The sequence below is a fragment of the Eschscholzia californica genome, unplaced genomic scaffold, assembly GCF_041429995.1.
Source record: "Eschscholzia californica isolate CP2 unplaced genomic scaffold, dmEscCali1.0.p SCAF_5, whole genome shotgun sequence".
NCBI classification, from domain to species: Eukaryota; Viridiplantae; Streptophyta; class Magnoliopsida; order Ranunculales; family Papaveraceae; genus Eschscholzia; species Eschscholzia californica.
The window spans coordinates 17,783,536-17,800,669 of record NW_028238472.1 but is presented as its reverse complement, the minus strand read 5'-3'; the positions used below and the strand labels follow the sequence as shown (position 1 = coordinate 17,800,669).

Below are 17,134 nucleotides of genomic sequence, written 5' to 3'. Positions count from 1 at the left end.
ATTTATATCGAGGATCAATAATAGTTCCAATACTCATCATCAAGCTACATGTCTTCCAATATTTATCGAACTCTTCTTTCATCTTGGTAGCCATATGACAAACAAAGTCATTGTCACTCTTTAACCATTCCATGATGCTCATGTTCACTTCTAAAATATCCTTGAAATACAAGTTAGCAGTCGGATACTTAACCCTTGAAAACAAAAGTGTAATATCATTGAAAATTCTCAAACATTCACATATCACTTTCCCTTGTTCCCATTCTAGTGGTGTAGGCAAACATGTGTGTTCAAGAGCTAATTCTTGCAAACGTACAAATGTTATGCGTACTTCTATAGCACTCTCAACCATCTGAAAAGTCGAATTCCATCTAGTTGGGACATCACTTGACACTCCCTTGCCAATCAATCTTGTGTGAACCAATGCACTATCAAACTTTTATTTTCGAGTTTGTGAAGCTTTGATGAAAGTGACACTATCGCGAATTTTTTCCTATAAATGACTCACAACCTTCAAACCATCATGTACAACAACATTTAGAATGTATGCACTACACCTCATATGAAACATATCACCATTGAGGACCAAAACTCCTTTGTCATTCAAACATTCTTTAAGATTTCTAATCATAACATCATTACTAGTAGCATTATCAACCGCAACAACAAATAACTTGTTATCAATATTCCATGGTAAAGTTGTAGTTTTAATATACTCACTAAGACCAATTCCACTATGTGGAGGTGGTATCATGCCAAATGCTATAACTTTTTTGTGTAAGACTCAATCATCATCCAAGAAATGACAAGTTACACAATAATAACCTTTGTTCTGATGTTCAGTTGTCCATAAATCGGTTGTTAAACTCACTCGAGAAGTAACATTATCAAGAATCACTTGCAAACGAGTTCTCATGTCAACAAAACCTTTCATAACATCACTCCGAACAGTATTTTTAGAATAAAACTTCATTAATGGGCTAAACACATACTTTTGAAAATACTGTTGCTCAGCCATATTAAATGGATAATCATGAAAAACAACCATCTTAGCAAAAGCAATCCTACATTTGCTCAAATCAAACTTCCAAGTTTCAAATTTTGGTGGTTTTCCACTACTACTACTCGTGGAAGTTATAAGTTTTTTACCATTACAATTCATAGGCTTCATATAACATATTTTGCTATGGCTACTCAAAAGAGTTGTCCCTTTTGAACTATAATCATCAAAATTCCTTTTGCAATACCTATATGTTGCTCGGACTTGCTTATTCCCTAATTCGACACGATCAAAATCTTCCCAAACTTTTGATTTTCTTTTTCTGTTTTTCTTCCCACTCGCAACTTGTATCTCATCATCCCCACTTTCAACTTCTTCCTGATCACCTGAACCAACATTATCTAATCTTGGTGGGAAAAGAACTTCCACATGTTTTTTTTTTTGAAGGACTTCCACATGTTTTAGATGGTAAAACTTTTCACTCGTTTTTCTAACATTTTTTTCTTACGAAAATTTTATTTTCCCACTCTTTTGGTTGAACCAAACAATGGAAAACTGATTTCCCTTCGAAAATCTATTTTGCAACTTGACATTCACACATATCAAACGGACCCTTAGGTGCTTATAAAATTTCCCCGAACAAGATTTCTATAGTATATGTCAATGCGGGTTTGTTATACACGTGAATAACACTTGAGGCAAATAAGATGTTCTTTTTCCAGATTGGACTCCAATTGTCATTACATTTCAATAGGATTGATAATCATGAATATAATATGCAATAGATTATGAATTTGGATAAACGTTATAATTGTCAATTAAGACATCTTGGTTCCTAAAAAACTATGTAAAGACCCCCTCAGAGCCATCCTAGGGGGCCTGAAAGCCCATTTACTCCTACCTTTACTTTATTTATTGCCTAAATTAGATGGGATAAATCTTGATGACAAACTGATTCTACCGAGATTGATCCCACGACCTCATGGGCTTAAGAAGAATCTTCTATAACCGTCCAATTCACAATTAAATCCTCCTCAAATTTTGACTCCAAAGGGGCGCGTACAACAGTTATCCTGGGCGAGTATAGAACTTCCCGAGGCCCAGTGTTTATTCTTGCCGAAACCCACAGTTTGGCCGCCTTCAACGTATTGTACAAATCCTTCTGGCTTAAACCTAGGTCGGCAGTTTTCACCAGAGAAGAAACGAACTCTCTTTCACCAGAGAAGAAGAAGAAGAAGAAGAAGAAGAAGAAGAAGAAGAAGAAGAGCAAGAAGTGTTAAACTTCGATTAGGATGGACATAGACCTAGACGACTTGGGAGTCGGTGATGGTCGAAGCAAAGCCACTGCAAGATCTTCAAGGTTCGAACCGAAATCAGGGAAGGGCAAAACGAAAACAGAACCAGAAACCTTTATTCCGAAAAAAGAAGAAGATGCGAGTGAGAATGTAATTAAACCTAAAGTAGAAGAAGAGGTTGCGATGATGGCTGAAGCAGAAAAAAAGTTAAACGAGGAAGAACCAATGGAAATAGACACTACTGTCAACCAAGAGGAGGATGATGATGAAGATAGAGTTGTTAGAGAAATCGACGTTTTCTATTCACCTTCATCAGACTCCAATTCTCAAGTATTTCTCACCATCAATCTCTCTCTCTCTCTCTAACTTTCACAGTGATTCTCATTAGTAATCCAATCTACTTGCAGTTATATGTCTTACAGTATCCCCTTAGACCTATCTGGCGTCCTTACGATTTGGATCAAAAATGTGAAGAGGTTTTTCTTCAATTCATCTCCTTTCTCTCTCTCTCTCTCTCTCTCTCTATATATATATATATATATATATATATATATATTATATGTTTTGTGCTGGTAGATGATTTTCTTTTGAATTTGTTTAGGTACGAGTGAGACCTAAAAGTAATCAAATTGAAATTGATTTGTCGGTAGACATTGATAAGAATTACAACCGAAATGCACCAGATAATTTGAAGATAACAAAACAGGTTTTTTCCCTTCATCTTCATTCGTAATCTACTACTCATTTGAAGATAACCTAAATTTTGTTATTGGTTGCTCATTAGTACAAGTTGAAGTGTTATTTATTATAAAACATCTTCATTTTCGTGTTTTTTTTAGACCTTATCGTCACGGAAGGTACTTCTGACTACAGGATACGCCGTTGGGATTCTTTCTGGTAACAAGGTACACTCGTAGGTCATATCTTCTAATCATGTGTATGTTACTGTACCATATCTGCTCCTCGAATAAGTGTTACCACTGTACCATTTTACTGGTTTAACTTCTAGAACTATAAGAGACTTTCTTCTTTTATCTTTCAGTTGCACCTGAACCCTGTTAATGCGGTTGTCCAACTTCGACCGTCAATGGAACACCTTAAGCCGGATCAGAAGTCATCAAAGATGCAGGTAACTGCGACCAAGTCCGATCAGAAGCCATCAAAGATGCAGGTAAGATCTGTTTGCTTCTGTGAACACGTTTTAGATTTTGTGATTCAAAGACTTAGCTCAATCTACGTAGTTGGACTTGGGCCTACCTAGTGTGACTCACTAGTCACGCAGCTGAAAATTCTATTCGGTAATTTTTGTTTAATAAGTTATACGCACACTTCACACATAAATTTAATATCCTTATTCCTAATAAGTAAAAGATAGATATATACTTGAACTACCAATATGGAGTTCCATATAAAATATAAAAGAAAATGGACCAAGAGACAAATATAAAAAAGGGGTGTTGCTCAATCATGGTCTGTAACTAGGGTATGCCGGGGCGTGTTGCTCAGTCAGGGTTCTCTAACTAGGCTAACACTACCCCTAGGCTGAACCCCGAGTTTGAGTCCAACTATTAAAGCTCAAATCTCATGTTGGTGTTCCTCCGACGAGGACATAATATTTACATTATGACTTATTAGTTACATCAGGAATTCTTCATGGAGATTCCTTGGTACACTGATTGGGTACCTTGGTTCCAGGTTTATTTTACAAATTTTCTTGATTCTTATCGTGATTAAAGTTGTTATCAGCTAAAATTCTGTTCTTATAGTTCTTCTATTTTCGCTAATAAGACACAACATTTTCAGCAAAAAAGTCTTCTTGCTACCATATTAATAACGGTCCTGTTGGAAGTTATTAAGTGATTAAAGATGTATCATTAAACTTGATGATGTCGTCAATTAGTTGCAGCTTTCAGTTCATAATGTTATTCCACAGACTAACTCCCATCCTTGATCTATAGGGCAAGTTAGGGAAGTTGTCTAATGAGCAGGAAATTGATATTGAAGAGGTAAGGTTCTATCATCAAGAATTGAATTGTGAGATAACTATTTGATTCTTATTTGCATTTAGAGCATTTAAAGTGACAGACTACTGTTTTTCTGTTTCTCCATTTAATTATTTTCTATATGACTTTCTAAATAGCTCTGTAGTGGTTTTATGTGCGAAAACAACTATCATTTTCTGTCCTGTTACGATTGGATTTATACCTGGTTAATAGTGTTTCCGTGGATTCTTTTTAGTATAAGCCCCTATGCAGTATCTCTGCCAAGTTAGCCAAGTAACTCGGGACTCGGGGTAGTCAGTCCGAGCCAAACATAGCCCAGTTCTCGAGTCTAGGGTTCAGCTGAGTGACTAGCCTATTTGGACCGGACTTGTCTCGCCAAACTTGGCTAGGCTCGGGTTTAATTGCCGAATTTGTTGTTTAAACCTTAATATACTTGCTGTTTGTCATTTTGGAATATGACGGCTTACTTATAAAGTTGCAAATTGCTAATTACTAGTTAAAACTTTTAGAAGCTTCTAGTAATTGTTTTTAGAGGTAGAAAGTAGTTAGAAAACTAGAACTACCAAAGAGTTATGAGCAAGTATAAATTAGAAAGTTTTAAAGCTAGAAGAAGTTGTAGTAGTTTTTAGAGATACAAATTAGTTAAATACTTCTAGTAATAGATTTTAGAGATACGAAGTATTTGGAAACTTGTAACAGCTTAGATAGTTGTATGTCTTCATGTCTTGTTTGCTCTATTTACCTAGTTGAGTTCAGCAAGTTTAGTTTCTTCCATTATACAATAGCTAGGATTTTTCTAAATGTTCACGTTCTGTTATTTTGTAACATTGAATTAATATATAAAACGAAAAACTGTACAAATATAAGGGTTGGTGGCTTAAGTTACATGTTACAATATCCAAGCCTCCCAATTTTGAACGATATCATTGTAAGAAATCATTTTGACATTACTTAGATTTCTGCACCAATGGAACAACAAACCTTTGGATCCCCTAGATAATGGCCTTAGGGATCATGCTTCATAGTTCTTTGGATCCCCTTGCTTCTCTTCATCCCTTGTCATTGTTCCAAAACTTCTAAATTTTTCTGGAACTTTGAATTAGTATGCATCAAGAAGGAATTACAAGAAAGCGACTGTGACTATGTTATATCATCACAGACTCCCAGTTGTTTACAAAATCATTGTAGCATTTGTTTTAGCCCAAGGCATATTTCTACTCCATTGAAATAGAAGGCTGTATACATCTTCGACTTCTATGCTGCTGTTTGGGTTTAAAACAAAATCCTGTCATTTATGTGCTTCCATAGGCCCCATATCACAGCCAAAGGAATCAGGTTCCGAAGGTTCCTGTCTTGGTGATTTTGAAAGTCTTTCACTGGTGGATAGTTTGATCTATGAGTTTTGGGGGCACCACCATTAGTTGTTCCCTATCCCAATGAAGAAGTTCCATAGAGTAGCAGCCGTTTTACAATGAAAGAGTAAGTGATCTAATGGTTTCTCCTTCTCTTTGCACAAAATGCATCCATTCGCCAGCTAAATGCCCCTTTTATTCAGCCTGTTGAGCGTTGGCATTCTGTGTAGACACGCAGCCCAAATAGTGAAGCTAATCCTGTGCGGAATCTGCTTCTCCAATATGAGCTTACGTGATTCTACATTTTTGGTTGCTTTGTGGAGATCAGCCTGCGGTAGCATTGTTCGACCAAAAATCTTCATCCTCTCCTTTCGACGCTCTTGAGTCATCCTCCTTTGGTTGGAAGCCTTCGAGGGTGTCTAGCAGCTGCACAAGAACTGCGATTTCCCGGTCATTCAGGTTCCCTAACCGGATGTCCCATACTCCTTCAGTGGTGTTATATACCTGGTGTACAGTGTACTGTTGCTTCTTTCATGGTGGCACAATTTGTCGATCCAGAATTGGATGAGCTCTACATCTCCTTATTTCCACTTTGCTGGCCTGGTTAAACGTTCCATTCTATTCTGAATGCCTCTCCATATCCCACAACCATACGGTAAATTAAGTGCCTTATTTACCCAGCCTCCCTTGCCTTCTCCATATTTTTCACATATGATTTTCCGCCATAAAGTTGTCAGTGAAGTAACTCAAGAGTGTTGCTGCTACCCGACAATGAACAAACGAATGATCTGTCGACTCTCTCATTCAACTGATCACTGTCTGTAGTTTTTGAAGACAAGCTGCCCAGACAGTAAAGCATATTCTTGGAGAGCTTGGTCTGTTCCAGATTGTTCTACTTATCAGTAGATGATCTTCTACCCCGTCTTCGTATGTTTTGTTAGTTTTAGTACTTAGTTTGGTATGGTTTACATATGTAGTCATTTTGCAGCAAAAAATGTACTGAATCTGCCTTAATCTGTAACATTAAAGTCCATTTCTTCCAAGCAAAAGTGTTATTACTTGTGCTGTGTCCCATGTTGTTTGATGCGCAAGGCCGCGAGGTGACGCGATGAGATTCTTGCCTGTGCTTACCTCGCCTCCACGCGCCTTGGCGATTGCCTCCATTTTCATGGTTGCTGATGTTAGGGTGAAGAAGGGGGAAATGGTAGGTTTTGAAACAAAAGAAAAAGAAACGTGTCCAACACTCAACTTGCTGTCCCCCCTTCTACATTTTAGAGAGCACCCTAAGAAAGTTCAATCTTAGCCGTTGATTTTGAATCAATGGGTATCCTCAAACTTTCCTTCGTTGTCTTTATTGAAGTGCCGCCCTCCTTTTTCAAAAGGATGCACTATCCTCTAATTTTTAACATAACTTAAGGTGTATCATCTTCTTATCTGAAAAGGGCATACTCTCGATTAAATTCCTATTTTTAAATTTGTCCCATAAGTTTCCACGTCCCATTCTTGAAGAGCTGTTTATTTTTGTGAAATAAGAGCTAGTGCGCCACCCCACCCGTCTTCTTCCTTGATTTAGGGAAAAAACATCTCAAATCACTTCAAACTCTTCAAGGCGAGTCGATCGTCTCACCAACGTTGTGCCTTTGTCGCCTAGGCGACGGCTTAGCATGCTTTTGACAACATAGGCTGTGTTAAGTGTCATGATAACGTAGCTCCTTACTGATATTCTTTGATCCTGTGCTGCTTGATCTTATTTTCGGTTAGTTTTTACTAAAAGATCGAGTCACGCTTCCTCTTATATTTTTTGGTTCTCTTTCAGCCTTGGATGTCACTTAATTACTACAGATCAGACAACATTTTCTCAGACACATATCGTCAGAAAATGACAGTTGAAGATAGTACCCCAATACCATTTTCCATGAACCCGTAAGCTTTCTTTTTTGTTTTAATGTTCATAATTGTTTCCATCATATCAATCTTGTGCATAATACATTGTGTCAGTTATTAAAATCCTTTTGTTGTGTGTGAAGGAATGATTATCTGAACTCCCTTTGTCCTGGATTATCAGCTGAAAGCAGCAGAGTCAAAAGTCTTTCTCTAAGTACAAGGTATACTCACTTTTAGACTGTTTCCTGAACTGCGATAGCAAACCATCTTTCTTTGTATTCCTCCCATGCTTCATAAAATATTATAACAGCCAAACTGCCAGATGGATGTAGAATGCCCAAATTATGGTTGTAATGCTTTTATATACAATAACAAAAAAACCTATAGAGCGAGAAACCTAGGATACTTGTAAAATAAGAAATCTAAGTACGAAAGGAAACCTAATTCTGTAGTTTGATTGTTTGAAGTTGTTCTGTTGGCAGATGTTACTGATGGTTTTTTTTTCTTTTTTTCTGTTTTTGAAGTTCATAAATTGCAAATGGTCAAATATATTTACTAGATTGTGGGATTAACTTAGAAAGAATATTCAACTTGTTAGGTCTAGTGACATGCTTTTATCTGTATCCATTCATTTTTACTCTTTTGTTTTCAGTGCTCGCCATATTATACGTACTATGAAGTGGTTGTTTTAAAACTACAAGTTGTTAACCTTGTTGCTACAGGTCCTATCTTTCTCTGCCTCTGGATGAACGATTCAAGAAGTGGTTCTCCGAGGTTAGTATCATTCTTATTTACACGAAGAACAGCGTTTTGATGATTTACGAAATATAGTAATTTTTATCCTCAGACTTGCCTGTTTTAATTTATTAGGCTATTTTTCATCTACGGAGTTATTTACCCACATCTTCACCTATATTTTGTTTGGATAAAGTAAAACAGGAGAACATACGAGTTACCTCTTTTTATATTTTGGTTCAATATCAACTTTCCTGAAAGCAGTTACCAAAATGGAGAAAGTTTTGAGCTTTTCGTCTTCCTCCTAAAACAAGCTATAACTCTATGTGTTTACTTGCTCAATTAAGTCAAGTAATAGTTAGTTCAGAAGCCAAAACGATTTTTTTTCAGAGTCAAAAGAGTCACCTGGTTTTGAACTTTTGTTGCTTTTGATTTTGACCGACAATTTTCTTCTTTTCTATATTTTCTTGCGAACTTATCTCTATCACTGCTTCTGTGCCACCTCACCATGTCTACTACCAGCTGCTAGCATCTGACTATCTTATCTTGGACATCTTATTATTACAATGCTTGACCTGGTTTTCCGTGCATAAATTTACCAACTTTTCTTTGCAGGGATCTCGAGTAAGTAGGTTCAGTGCACTTAAGCACCTTGCTCCTGATCATTCGGAAGAAGATATTCTGAGGGTTATTCCGCAATTTGCCGATTTAGTACAAGGCTTGTGGGTGTCGAAGTCCGGGACTCAATCGCTACCTGATGGTGTTACAGGTTTAGCTAGAGACTACGCTCTTCTCTTATTTAGCGAGAACCCAGTAATACCCCAGAGAACACTAGATGATAATTCACAACTTTTTAGAGATAATCGTATGTATGTGCTACGTCAACTGGCTAGAAACAGACCGGAGCTTAATGATTGGAAATTTATAGAACCTACAGATTTAGCATTTATAAAAGACCATCCACGTATAGTTAAGGAGCAGGAACGACTTTGGGGAATTCGTAAGGAGAAGATCATGAAAAATCTAGGCGGAAGTGGTCCCCCGCGAAATGTTGCAAGAAACCCTAGTAATAAGACGACAAAGCCGGCTGCTACGGGTGATTCTGGCCAAGGTGGTGCAAAGAAAAATGTAATTGGAAAATCACCGGGGACAGTGACCATGTCCGACGAAACGCGAGAGGCTCTGCCTAAGGCCCTGGAAGAACTTTTTCGTCATCAGAAAGTTTACAGGTATAAACATTTTACTGCAGCTTCCATTTCATTGACTTACTGGTGGTTTTATGAACTTCTAGTACTGAGTAACAATTTGAGTTTATTGTTGTCAAAATATTACCTTGTATATGAACAACTAATGATAGCGTTTTGACTTCCATATCCATATAGTTATACAGAGGATATCTCATGTGCTAAATATAAAACTTAAATTGGTTCTGCATTGGTGAAGTGCATGAAGGTTTATGTTGAAAATTATGACAATTTTTTGTTGCTTATTATTATTCGATATTATATGTAATATAATAATACGTATATATACACATATACGTATAATAAAAGAGGTGTTTTTTTATTGCAAGCAGATGGTTTCGAAACCAAGTGCCGCATCTATATCTAAATCAGTTCAATTCATCTTTGATTGAAGGATTCATTACAAAAGCTGTCTCTTTAATTCTATAATTCTTTTTAAATTTTCGTATTTTAAGATATAGATGAAGTTAAGGGCTACCAAGTCCATCCGAACCTGAGACTGGCTCAACTCGGTCTCCTAGTCACTGATGAACTTGACTGCGAAACTGGTTAGCCTCTATCTGCTAGGCGTATTAGTCAAGTGGCACCTAGTGCCTGATTAGCGAAGAGTCGGGCCTAGGCACCAATTTTTACAGCGTGACATACATCTACATATATATGATAAAACTACTTGATGGTAAGTATTTCAATCCTTTCTGTATTACAAGAGAGACAGTGTTATTTGATCATATAACTGTAAACACAAGTATATTACAAGGAAGGGGGAGAAGAATTTTCAACGTTGACATGTATTATTCCTTACTCTGAGGTATATCTGCTGCTTCTATAGAATATATATATGAGCTTATTCTTCTAAAAAAGTATTTTCTTGTTTAGCCTCATAGATTATTGAAACACTTTTTGCTTCTGCGTGTAAGGCCACAAATACAAAGAAACAGAGTCTCAAGTATTTATCCACGATAACTCCCAATGTAATCAGTAATTTAACCTTATCTTGAAGCTGGGCTGGTAGTAATATTCTTACAAAGCTCAAATATTTGTGAATTTGTTCCAGATTGAGATCCTGTTCATTAATTTCTTCCATAAGCTGATAATTTGTATTGTTCCTCTTTGTTATTGGCAGCTTACAACTGATTCGGCAGGGTTTGAGGGATTTAGCCGTTTCTAAATCTACTCCGAAGCTGCATTCCAAAGCTGCAGTAGCTGCAGCACTTGGCGCTGATGCTCCTCTTTCTGAACTCGAATCTATTATTAGTCAAGTTGCAGTATTCATCCATGGTGTCTATGTTTCCAAGTCATCAGAAAATCAAGAGCTCAATCCTTTGAGGTTATACTGGGATCGTGGCATCTTATTTCCCTACAACCTTTAAAATCTCTCCGGGATTTTGTTATATTTATCTTTTATTTTCGCGACAGGAGTGTTGTCATTGACCTTTTCAGTGCGAAGGAGAGTGGTGTAAAGCTGAAGAAGGCAGAAATAGTTGAAGCTCTCAAGATTACACTTAAAAGGGATATTAGTGATGCGGAGTTTAAAAAGGTACATGAGAGAAGTCCTTTTATGGTTCTTCATCTTCTGGTCTACGTTATTTGATAGGTTACTTATTCATTTATAGTTTTAGTCTAAGGGGAACATTTACTTCGCCACTGAACCAAAACAAGATATAAATATTATATGCATCTGAGGTTCTCTATCAAGTGCAATGCATGTTATCAGCGTACAGATATTTTTTGTGCAAGCGAACATGAGATATATGGTGTGCAAGTTATATGTTTAATATGGAAGAGAAGGAATCAAAGTCATGGGTCAGATAACTTGAAACCCCTAGTCTTGACTCTTGATATAATCATGCCTATTCTTATTGAAAGTCTCCAACGCAAGGTGTCGAAACCCTTAGACCCCATTAGCTGGGTTGAGCATATGGCTTATTTGTTGATAATTTGGGTCCTCTAGATCACTTAACTTGGAAAGCAACCTGAAACTGAATTTGACCTCCCGTGGGCATCCCAAAAATGTCCCGGACAATATGGCTTCTGGGTTATCTGGCATTAATTGGAACCACGTGTATCTAAAGCACCTTTAACTAAGATCAATGTTGTTGTAGATGTCGGTATCTATTGACTAACCCAACTGAGGAGTGACCCTTCTTTTCTTTCACTAAAACAACTCTTATAAATGTAATAAAAAATTATCCAATAGACAAGGGTAGTTTGAATAGAAGATTTGATTTAATATATTTATAGCTTTCCTTGGTGTTATGCTGGTTTTAGATAAGGGGTTAACTCAGATTTATTTGGTTTTTTGCTTTAATCTGCAGGTTATTTCTGAACTCTGTGTTTCTGTAAAAGGCAACGGCTGGGTTCTGAAAAGCGGTGATGGAAGTGCAAAATCATAGTTTTGCGGTCTTTCCGTATATAGAAAACTTATATTTGCATGTCCGAGGTAATTTCTTGCAAAAACCCTCAACATTAGCACCTTCACTGCATAATGCAATATTTACATTTTGATTATAGTTGATGTATATTCATATGTTGAACTGTGTATTCCGTCAATTGAAAAGATATTAGTAAAGAAAATCAAATGCAGAAAAAGAAGAAACAAGGAAAACCTTAACAAGTGTTGGCGCCGACGCTCGGCCGCACCACGCCAGGCCTAGTGCATCCCATGCCCGGACACTTTGTGAAGCCTTGGTTGTCTCGGCTACCTTACTCCGAGACTTGAGTTCCAGTTAAGTCTTGGATCATAGTTGGTTTCCAGTTATACCCCTGAAGTGACTGAATTTGATGATCTTCATCAATCAATCCTTTTGACCATTTGATCGTATTGCCATCTTGATCAAAAGACTTCTTCACTTCTCCCCTTCTCTACTTGATTCGTGTAGAACTGAAGGTGTAACATGACTCCTCAAATGTCTCTATTATTTGAATACATAAAACACGTGAAACTGCTCAAAATGTCTCTATTATTTTTCTTCTTTGTTTTCTACTTTTCATTTCCGAGTTCCTTTTTCATCTTTTCATTTGATCATGGAAGTGCCTTTTTTCCTGTTGGTTTTGAACTGCTAACAAATATTGTGGAATATCTGTTTTGCAGTGGTTCCGTTCTTGTACAGATTACCTGCTAACATAGGAGAGATTCAATATGCCATCACCTTAGATTCATCTTTTATCTTTAGGTAATGTTTGAAATTTGTATTTTGCTAAAGATATTATTGGAACTCTTTGGATTTGAAGGAATCATTTAGTTGTGAACTTAGCCTATTTTATCGAAAAGAAATTGCTTATTTTAGTATGAATTCACATATTATCGAAATAAGCTTTTACCTAAAGATTTGTTTATGTTTAGAGAGAGAGAGATGAGAGAATTTTTTTTTTTTGGAGGTTGCCGGTCGGAAAATTTTCCGGCCGGCGACTTTAATCGAGAAGATGAAGGTGAGTTGGAAAGAGAGGTGATGTGGAGAGAGAGTTGACATGGAGAGAGATGTGTGGTGGAGAGGGAAATGAGGTGGAACTAAGATTTTATTTTTATTTTTAATTTTGAACAAGAATTTAAAGGAAGGGTAGTTAGGACAATTACATAAAAAAATGTGGTTATATTTGAATTTACAGAATTTTGGGGGTCATATTTGAAGCTGGTCACAAAGTAGGAGGCCAAATAGGAATTATCTCATTTTACAATTCTTTTCATAAAGTTTTTATAAATTGTTCCTAATCAACAAAAGTTGGGTGGAGACATCAAATTCCTCATCATTGTTTTTAGGCCAGAGGGTTTTGGATTGAGCTAATACAAGATAATCCTGACAGTCATATAATAATTAATAATGAGTTAATTCCTATATGGCCCCCTACTTTGTGACCAGCTTCCTTTATGGCCCCCAAATTTCTGTAAATTCAAATATGGCCCCCTATTTTCATAGAAATGTCATAACTACCCTTCCCATTAATATATTTTCAAAATAAAATTAAAAACAAAAACCTAAATTCCACCTCACTTCCCTCTCCACCACTCATCTCTCTCCACGTCACCTCTCTCTCCAAGTCAGCACTCTCATGAAGGTCGCCGGCCGGAAAATTTTCCGGCCGGCGACCTTCAAACTAAAAAAAAAAAAAAAAGTTTTTTTTTTTTCACTCACCTCTCTCTCTCTCTCCAATCAGCACTCTCATGAAGGTTGCCGGCCGGAAAATTTTCCGGCCGGCGACCTTCATACTTAAAAAAAAAAAAAAAAAAAATTTCACTCATCTCTCTCTCTCTCTAAAAATTCCGGCGAAGGGGGTTTCCCTTCGCCGGAATCTGGTCTGTTCTGTTGAAGAACAGACCATCTGTTCTTCAACAGAATCTGGTCTGTTCTGTTGAAGAACAGACCATCTGTTCTTCAACAGAACAGAGGTCTGTTCTGTTGAAGAACAGACCATCTGTTCTTCAACAGAACAGAGGGCTGTTCTGTTGAAGAACAGACCATCTGTTCTTCAACAGAACAGAGGTCTGTTCTTCAACAGAACAGACCAGATTCCGGCGAAGGGAAACCCCCTTCGCCGGAATTTTTAGAGAGAGAGAGATGAGTTTAAAAATTTTTTTTTTTTTTTTTAAGTATGAAGGTCGCCGGCCGGAAAATTTTCCGGCCGGCGACCTTCATGAGAGTGCTGATTGGAGAGAGAGAGAGAGGTGAGTGAAAAAAAAAAATTTTTTTTTTTTTTTTTAATTTGAAGGTCGCCGGCCGGAAAATTTTCCGGCCGGCGACCTTCATGAGAGTGCTGATTGGAGAGAGAGAGAGGTGAGTGAAAAAAAAAAAACTTTTTTTTTTTTTTTTAGTTTGAAGGTCGCCGGCCGGAAAATTTTCCGGCCGGCGACCTTAATCGGAGAAGATGAAGGTGAGTTGGAGAGAGAGAGAGGAGTGAGTTGGAGAGAGAGAGAGGTGAGTTGGGAAGAGAGAGAGGTGAATTGGAGAGAGAGAGAGGTGAGTTGGAAAGAGAGATGAGGTGGAGAGAGAGAGGGGTGAGGTGGAAATAACTTTTTTTTTTAAATGTTTTAAATTTAGAATTAAGGGGTAGTAATGACATTTACTTGAAAATAGGGGGTCATATTTGAATTTACAAAAAAAAGGGGGCCATAAAGGAAGCTGGTCACAAAGTAGGGGGCCATATAGGAATTAACTCTATAATAATATGCCTACAATGGTAGGTTCTGCAATAGATTTAAAATCCATTTTTTATTTGATTAAAGGGGTTGTAAGTGCATGCTACCTTAATTCGAATCTCGTTTGTGATGCCTCCATTTTCAATATTCTCACAAGGCTTTGAAAGATATAGTTGCACGTCTCTTTTTAAATATACAATAGGATGGCGGCACATAATTCGATAATGTTATTTTGATTCAATGAGTTCCACGAGATTATCCAATCTAGGAGAGACATAATCATATTAGTTGTTATGTTACAAAGATCATATATTTCTAGCTTTACTGCAATGTAGTAACATATGCTCAATTGTTTGTGATAAATTTTCGAATCCCACTTTTCGCTGAGAGACTGTTAGGTCAACATTTTCAAAAGACAAGTTTAATGCAGGAACAAATGCTTCAACTACAACAGTGCAATTTAGAGAGCTCCACACCACGTGGACGAGAAGATAGTTTTAATGAATCAATGCGTAAGAAATCTAGACAACCGTCTAATAAAAGTATAACATCAATCTGTGCGAATGAAGTAATAAAAAAATTACGTACTATTGTTATGATTAAAGATGAAAAGATTTATACTGAGAATGAAGAAATTAATGTGTACAAAGACCAACTTAAAAGATAGAGGACTACAGTGAGCACTTCAAAAGGATGACTCTGGTTTGAGTGTATGTGATGGTGGGACCCCCCAAACACAAATAATTTTTTATTCAGTTTGTTGTTTATATATTTTCTTTAAAATGATTGTATTTTAGACTTTTAAACATTTTGCTTTTAAATATTTAGGGTGCCTTACTTGTTTTATTACATTAGTTAAAGATTGTATACTTTTTGTTAGATTGACTCAATTTCATCTAATTTTGTCTCTGAATATTATTTTTATTTAGTAATATTGTGTAAAAAAAATTTCGTTTTGGTTGAAAAACAAGTGTAGCTAGAAAAGAAAATATCGTCACTAAATATATTTTTAATGATGAAATCATAATGTCGTAAAAAAAATTGAGACGAGTTACTTGTAGCTAAATTAACCTTGAGACAATATTTTCTAGTCATCCAAAAATTTTGTAGCGACAAACTTACTTTGTCAATAAAGATATTTTTCAATAGCAAACTGTAGTGTCGCAACAAATTTATGACACAAATTATTTCTTACCTTGAATAAATGTTATAACGAATATATTTAGTCACTGAAAAATTTTACAGCGACAAACTAACTTCGTCAACAAAAAAAAATTTGAGACAATAAATTTTTGTTGTAAACAAAAAATTGGAGACAACATGTTTTGTCACCGAAAAATGTTTTAGGAACTAAAACTTTCGCCACATAAAATATTTTTTGAGATAAATATATTTTGTTAAAAATACTTTCAAGAACAAGTGAGTTTAGTCGTTGAAAATATTTTTTGTGACTAAATACTTTTTGTCATTTTCAACAAAAAAAAAAAAACTTTTTGTCATTAAAAACTATTTGCTACAACGAATATTTATTTGGCCACTAAATACATTCCGTGACGGTGTTAATACGACAAAGTGACAATAAAATATTTTTCGTCGATAAATGTTTTTTACAACAAAAACACAATGTTTAGCAACGAAAAAAAGTGTCGCTAAACCCTTTTTTTTTGTAGTGTTATGAAGGAGAAAGAAAACTAGATACTGAAGGAAACATCCATGACAAATACGACTAAGGGGGATTCAATGGCTATTAACTCGTTTCTCAATTGAGCAGTCTCAACACCAAATGATTTCTATTTAACTAAGATTTGGTTATTAGTGATCAACCTGATTGGGGGCAGCAGAAACATGTCAAATTTCTTAATCAGGAAAGATGTGAGGAAAATTAGGGCAAAGATGACACTTGAAGTTTATGATCTATCTCTCTTTTTCTCTAACAAATTATGGCAATAAGATGAATGATCAAGGTGAGTATCTCTTCTTTGTTTTTACTACTGTTAGCATCAAGAATTATGCTTCCCAGGAGGTCAAAATGAAATCAATCGATTAATCTCATACCATTCTCTTTAACATCAAATTTAGGTTTGTTTTTACTCTTTTCTCCCTTTATTTGCATTTCCCCTTACTTTGAATCTCTATTGTATCTAGGGTTTCCACTTTTTGTTATTTGATGCTGATACTTGTGTTATTAAGATGGAAATTAGGGCTTACTCTTGAGAGTGGCGCCTCCCATTTAATCAGTTAGATAACTAAATTGGAAACAGTTAACGGCGAGATTTCAAAATTTGGGAGTGGGTATATCTAGTTTTTATCGGTTATTGGGTTGATCGTGGGAAGATAGTGGGCAGAGGAGGCGGTTTCTACCACTCCTACTGTTTTGTTCCTATAAATTCTCTCCCTCTAGGGGAATTGATTCACGAGATTTAGGGGATGTTTGTTTTTTTTAAGGGTCTGAATCTGAAAGTGGCTGAATCTGAATTGGCTGAACTGAAT

General features: G+C 36.3%; 1 protein-coding gene across 2 annotated transcripts; it reads left to right on the top strand.

The window, feature by feature from the left end:
* Window positions 1-1,930: 1,930 nt before the first annotated feature.
* Window positions 1,931-12,839, top strand: LOC147537581 (SIN-like family protein). Of its 2 annotated transcripts, none has more exons than XR_015224923.1 (14): window positions 1,931-2,625; window positions 2,703-2,771; window positions 2,897-3,001; window positions 3,135-3,200; window positions 3,338-3,466; window positions 4,254-4,301; window positions 7,467-7,573; window positions 7,678-7,755; window positions 8,257-8,308; window positions 8,885-9,498; window positions 10,637-10,840; window positions 10,930-11,050; window positions 11,829-12,129; window positions 12,197-12,839. XR_015224923.1 is itself a non-coding variant. In XM_086639220.1 (14 exons), the coding sequence occupies exons 1-13, from the start codon at window positions 2,293-2,295 to the stop codon at window positions 11,904-11,906; spliced, it is 2,004 nt and encodes a 667-aa protein (XP_086495346.1). In that variant the 5' UTR covers window positions 1,931-2,292; the 3' UTR covers window positions 11,907-11,953; window positions 12,605-12,839. The 2 variants fall into 2 exon arrangements, 1 of the variants encoding a protein (XP_086495346.1); XM_086639220.1 differs by having other exon boundaries at window positions 11,829-11,953; window positions 12,605-12,839.
* Window positions 12,840-17,134: the final 4,295 nt, after the last annotated feature.

Excerpts from the sequence above, each read along its gene's own strand:
- LOC147537581 (XM_086639220.1), top strand. The coding sequence starts at position 2,293 with ATGGACATAGACCTAGACGACTTGGGAGTCGGTGATGGTCGAAGCAAA. Across the intron at positions 3,002-3,134 it reads ATTTGAAGATAACAAAACAG|ACCTTATCGTCACGGAAGGT; the intron begins GTTTTTTCCCTT and ends TGTTTTTTTTAG. Across the intron at positions 3,201-3,337 it reads GGATTCTTTCTGGTAACAAG|TTGCACCTGAACCCTGTTAA; the intron begins GTACACTCGTAG and ends TTTATCTTTCAG.